The 6,000-nt window shown below is 43.9% G+C and overlaps 1 protein-coding gene across 1 annotated transcript in view; it reads right to left on the bottom strand.

Annotated features, from left to right (window-relative positions):
- Window positions 1-2,428: 2,428 nt before the first annotated feature.
- LOC124802615 (endoglucanase A-like) overlaps window positions 2,429-6,000 on the bottom strand; it is a 123,507-nt gene continuing 119,935 nt past the window's right edge. The window contains exon 9 of the mRNA XM_047263501.1: window positions 2,429-2,822. Coding sequence (XP_047119457.1) covers window positions 2,609-2,822 — 214 coding nt within the window. The 3' untranslated portion in view covers window positions 2,429-2,608. The remainder of the gene's footprint in view (window positions 2,823-6,000) is intronic.

The following is a 6,000-nucleotide window of genomic DNA, read 5'->3' as shown; positions in this document are numbered from 1 at the left end:
ATGTTATTCAACTGGCGAACACATAAAATGGACTCAGTGCATGAGCGTTCGAAGTTAATTATGAACACCCTCCGCTGGAGCTCCGGAGAGGGGCCGTTCGCACATCGTGGGCAGCGGCGTAATCGTTCATGGGAGCTTTCTCGTGCCGCGGTGTCGGCTGTAGGAAACGCGGCATTGTAACTGGCGGCGAGCATATTTGAAAGTGCGGCCGACTGGACAGCGGCCAATACCAGATAAATGTTTGATGAAATCATGGCGCCGTGTTGTCGCAGTGTTTCGATGAGTTGCCTAGTCGTCATCGTGAGGCGGAGTGACTTGGTCTGAAGATGTTGTGTAGAACGATCTTTGAAACTTTACGAAAACACAACGCCACGACTTGGTCATAACCTGGGAATATTTCATAAATGAAAATCACCAAGACAGCCTCCGTTCACGTATAATAAAGTGGCGTTTTGATTACTGTATCTTTACTGAACTGAGATGTGATATGTGGGAATGAAGCCATGGCTCCAAGTACCAGATATTTTACAACCTGAGGTTTTCGGAGATCTCAGGATACCTTTAACGAAGTATAGCCAACAAACAACACTGGTGTATTAGAAATATACTGTTATCAGTTGGATCTGTATCTAATTGGGCTCAAATTTCACACAAGAAATGGCAGAAGCATGATGGGGCAGTACATTTTGTTCCTGCTGTGAGACAACTAACGAACCAGTATGATCCAAGGCCGAACACAGCTTTTATCATGCCCACGAAAATCACCTAATGTCAATCTTCTGGATTTTCTGGATTGGGTCACCTGAAAAGTGATTCGTACAGCTCTCTTGTTGGTAGGGAGAGAATATATTTATTCTTTAATAAATTTGTCATTAAAAATATATCACTTTTTCAAACCAACAGCTCAATTCATGGAATCAGTACTAGAAATAAGAATAATCTTCACAAGGATTTAAAGTCACTTAGTCTAGTACAAAAAAGTGTGCATTATTCAGGAACACACACTTTCAATAACTTGCCAGCAGCCATAAAAAGCTTAACAACCAATGTAATTCAGTTTAAGAGAAGCCTAAAGGATTTATTGGTGGCCAACTCCTACTCCATTGATGAATTTCTCAGTAGAACCAACTGATTTGTGTATGTATATATATAAGTACAATATAACTTCCGCAGAATTTCAGTGCAGTAATGTGTTCACTGTAATTAAATGTGTGTGTGTGTGTGTGTGTGTGTGTGTGTGTGTAAGTACATTCTAACTTCTGCACCATTTCAGTGCAGTCATGTGTTCATTTTAATTAGTATTATAGTAGTTATATTACACGTTTATTACCTTATAAATAAATAAATAAACTTTTTTATTTTAAATTCAGTGCATCAGTATTTGTAAAATGATTCTTTCATATAGTGTTCATTAAAAAACGACGATCATTCCATTTGGGACCTGTGGAATGGTGCATTGTTTGAGTTGTAAATATTTGACATGTATTGTTGTTTTTCTGACATGTTCTACATCCTCCTCAGTACGGATCAATTGGAATGAAAGTAAATCTAGTCTAATCTAATCTAAACCGGAAATGCGAACTGTACAATTTATCAAGATTTACGAGACGACCTTTGGGTTTTATAAAAAAATTTTATCCTGCTGCAGAGAAGAATGCAGTATTGCATAACAGTACGAGAGTGACACGTGTAACTCTAAGTTAATTTGAACAGTTAGTGTACTTGTTTACCTTGTTAAGGCTGGCCATGTTTCAGATTCGTGCCGAACTTGATGAGGTCGTAATGGAAGAGATTACGTATCAAATTCGTGTATACTATCTAGGCCAATAGTTAATAACGAAGTCAGTGGCTCCTCCTAATAACATATTCTGAGATTGTGGACACACATTTTAGTAAGTGTGTTTTCAGTCATCTCATTTTTCCTTGTCAATTATGATTTCCTGTGTAGATTGTGTCATTCCAGTGATGGTGCTTCAAGGTGTGCACTTTTAGTGGTTAAAAACAGTCCTGGTAGCAATTTTAGTTTTTTATTTTTCAACGACGCGTCCATCTAGAAAAGATAACCTGAAGATGGCGAAACGCGTCGTTGAAAAATAAAAAACTAAAACTGAAACCAACACTGTTTTTAACCGCTACTGTTAAGCACTGGTTTGCAGTATGCCACACATGGATTGGAAGAATTTCTAAAGTGTGCGCTTTTCACAAAAATGGCTCTGAGCACTATGGGACTCAACTGCTGAGGTCATTAGTCCCCTAGAACTTAGAACTAGTGAAACCTAACTAACCTAAGGACATCACAAACATCCATGCCCGAGGCAGGATTCGAACCTGCGACCGTAGCGGTCTTGCGGTTCCAGACTGCAGCGCCTTTAACCGCACGGCCACTTCGGCCGGCGCTTTTCACAAGTAGAGCAACAAAATACCATACTAGTGTTTCACAAGAAGATTTATTAATGTTGACACTAGCCTTTTTAAAGAGAGGTGACAAGCTTTTCTTGTGAGATTTAGTTGTTAGCGTTAGCACAGCGTGGACGAGGCCCATATTACAAGAAATAACGATGAGTCGCCGAGCCGGGCGCCGCTGTCGAGACGGCAGGGCGCCGGCCGCTCAGTAGCCCAGCTGCTTGAGGGCGGCCAGGACGCCCATGAAGGGGGCGTTGTAGACGATGCACACCTCGTTGTGGACGTAGTCGGTGCGATCGTCGTTGTAGTCGTCGTTCTCGCCGGGCCCGCCCACCAGGGCACCGGTCACCTCGTGCGGGTTGGGATCCGTGGTGCTGTACTGCGTCCAGTCACAGGTGGCTGGCAAGTCCGGGCACGACCTGTGGATGCGTTTGTCTGCGGTCAGCAAAAGTAGCACATGCTTGCAGTACGCGTCTTCATAGTTCTCCGAAAGGCACGCGCAAGTGTACCGAATTAAGGCATGCGTTCAGTAAGTAATGCAACACACTTTTTTCTCGGCCAGTTTCGACTGAAAAATGCTGAATTTATTGTGGGACATCGTAGAATATGCCCGCTTCATCCCCTATAGTTTCACGAAGTCCCGACAGGTGGCAGCATTAACGTAGCTTCCAAAGTGGTGTCTGTAACAGCGATGCGTTCCAAGCCGTTAGCTGTCACTGAGTTCGTTTTGGCGGGAAACCAGAGCGTGGAAAATATTAGCAGGAGCTTGCAGAACGTCTATGGAAAGCTGGCAATGAACAAAAGCCATGTGAATCGTTGGGCGATGCGTGTGTCATCAATGCAACAATATCACGTAAATCTGATCTCCCGCGTACCGGCCCGCCGCAGGCAGCTGTGAATCCCGCAATGTTGTAACATGCGAACACTCTCATTTGAGGTGATCGATGGATCGCAATCGAACACCTCACTCCAAAACTTGCGGTCTCTGAGACATTCACACACGAGTTGGAGAACTGAAAGGTATGTGCCCCCTGGGTTCCTCGACCCTTTACAGAAGACCATAATGAGCAACGATTGACCATAGGCGCGAAGCTGCTTGCGCTTTACGAGTCTGGTCGTATCAGTTTTTTGTCGAAAGTCGTCACTGAGGATGAAACATGGGTTCATCGCTTTGAACCGGAAACAAAATGGCAATCGATGGAGTGGAGCTTAGCCGTGTGCAGCTCGCGTTGATGCCGTTCATAGCTTGGCATCTTGTAATAGCGATAGTGGCGTCTCGTTTTCTTCGTGTCTTCACTGGCGCCACTACGTTTGCTCGTCTTGTCTGTCCGTGAGTGGCAGCACCAACGCTTATGGATAGGGGTAGCTGCGAGAGCGATGTCTTCGTTGCACACCGAACCCTGGAGGTTTAAGTTGGCTGAAGAGTTAATTGCTAATGCAACCTCGACTATTCTGAAATCTCACCTTTGGTCGGCGGGTTGTTGCTCCCAGGGCCGTTGATCCTGGCAGCAACGAGTGAGGTGTTTCGAGGCGGTGAAATATTAAAGCCGTCTTTCTCTATTTGTTATTCATGATTGAATTTAGTATTATTCTTATTAGTGAAGTGCAACCAGCAGTATTTTCTGCCTTGTGGCCGGCTAACGCCCCAGTTACCTGCCCTGGAGGTTAGCGTACTTCTCCACCACTGTACCTTTCCTCATAGTGTTGATGCTGTCTGACACGACGTGTAGTTCGACAGCCTCTTGTATTGTGCTATGCATATTTTTTGGGAGGTTTACCTTGGTTCTAGTGTTTCATTTCGCCTTGGGTGTTTTCTGAAGACGTAGTGCTGTCTGTCTTTTCGCCCTTGCCTAAGAATATTCCATCGTTGTAGCGGTGATAGGACATTAGGCGGATTGGTTAGTCGGTCGCTAGCCGCTTAAGCTGCTCCTAGTTGAGTTGCCATCCTCTTACGTGAGTACAACTCTTGAATGCGTGTCTCACCTTAGCTTATGTATGAGTTACCATCCCAGGCCGACCCTTGGAACATTTGCTGAGAACCGCTTGTCCTGATTCCTCAGATTGTGATGTTTATTTTAAGGATATTTGTGATATTCTAATTATTGGTGGTGTGTTCTTCATCCGAGCAATAATTTCAGTTCTTTCGCAATAAGGCCTTCAGCCGTGTTACAGAAAATTTTTTTCCAAGCAAACTTGTCTTACAGGCAAATTATTTGTTGAAATATGTGCTATTTGGAATTGTTCTTCTGACTTCTAATTCAAGCCTTCAGCCGTTTGTTATTTGAAGCTGTTTGTGGTCTTCAGCCGAGCGATTATTTCACTTCTTTAGTGATAAAGGCTTCAGCCGTTTTACAATAAGTTTTTTTAAGCAAATTTGTTTTAAAAGCAAGGTATTTATTTTAAAAGTGCTATTTGGAATTGTTTTCCTGACTTCTAATTCAGGCCTTCAGCCGTTTGTTGTTTGAGGTTATTGTTGGTGGCCTTCGGCAGCAAAATAGTCGACCTTTTTTGCTGTGATAAGGCCTTCAGCCGTCATACAGTCAATTGTGTTTTTTAAGACTTCGTTTTAAACTTTTAATTTCTTTAAATAAAGTTTACGTATTTTTTGTGCAACCGACAGTAACTGATTACGGCCCCGTCCACAATCGTAACCTTATCCTGTCCCATCCTGAGAAACCAGCTCTCAGGCACCACACCACCTCGCCTTCGAAGGGAAAGCTCAAAGCCGCACCATTGCTGGTAAAGTCATGGCGACCGTCTTCTAGAACTCTGAAGGGACTATTCTGTTTCACATTCTCCCTCATGGCGCAACGATCAAGTCTGAAGTGTGTTTTACTATCCTCAGAAAATCGACGAAATAACTTCAGCGTGTTCGTCGACGCAAAAATGGAAATGAACTTTACTTCTCCATGAAAACGCAAGGCCTCAACCAAGTCTACGCACGCGAGAGAAGCTCCGAAATCCTCACTGGACTGTTCTGCCTCATCCACTCTACAGCCCGGATCTCTCACCTTTTGACCTTCATCTGCGTGACCCAATGAAGGATGCATTCCGTGCAAGGCAACATGTGAATGATGGGGAGGCTACTGATGCAGCAAGACGTTGTCTGCTACGTCGACCAGGAGAGTGGTGCCATACAACCATACATACATACCACTAAGGTGGTGTAAGGCCGTCACGCTGAACGGAGATTAGGTTGACAGCGCCAATCACTAACGTTATTGGTACACGCCCGCTTCCACCGCAATTTCAACCTTGGGTTGTGCTTAGACTGGTCTGATGGATGGCTGCGAAGCACTGAGTTCTAAAGACCGCCCATCTGTATTCATGCGGAGCCATACGTGGCGCACTACTAAGCCCGGACCGTTGTTATTGCTTTCTGGCAAATCTAGGATTGAAGAGGATATTCTCTTGCATCCCATTTACCAGAGATGCTCTATTTTAACATACTTTAACCTATTTATCCCCAGTCATACATCCTTTGTAGACTCACATTTTAATATGCACCTGAAGATGGGACGTATGTCCTAAAACCGGGTAGTGAGTTCCTTTTTAGAAATAAATAATTTTTACAACTATAGCGGATTTTATCATTGA

The sequence above is a fragment of the Schistocerca piceifrons genome, chromosome 6 (assembly GCF_021461385.2).
Source record: "Schistocerca piceifrons isolate TAMUIC-IGC-003096 chromosome 6, iqSchPice1.1, whole genome shotgun sequence".
Taxonomy (NCBI): domain Eukaryota; kingdom Metazoa; phylum Arthropoda; class Insecta; order Orthoptera; family Acrididae; genus Schistocerca; species Schistocerca piceifrons.
Note: the sequence above shows the minus strand (reverse complement) of the source record. Positions and strands in the feature narration are given on the sequence as shown.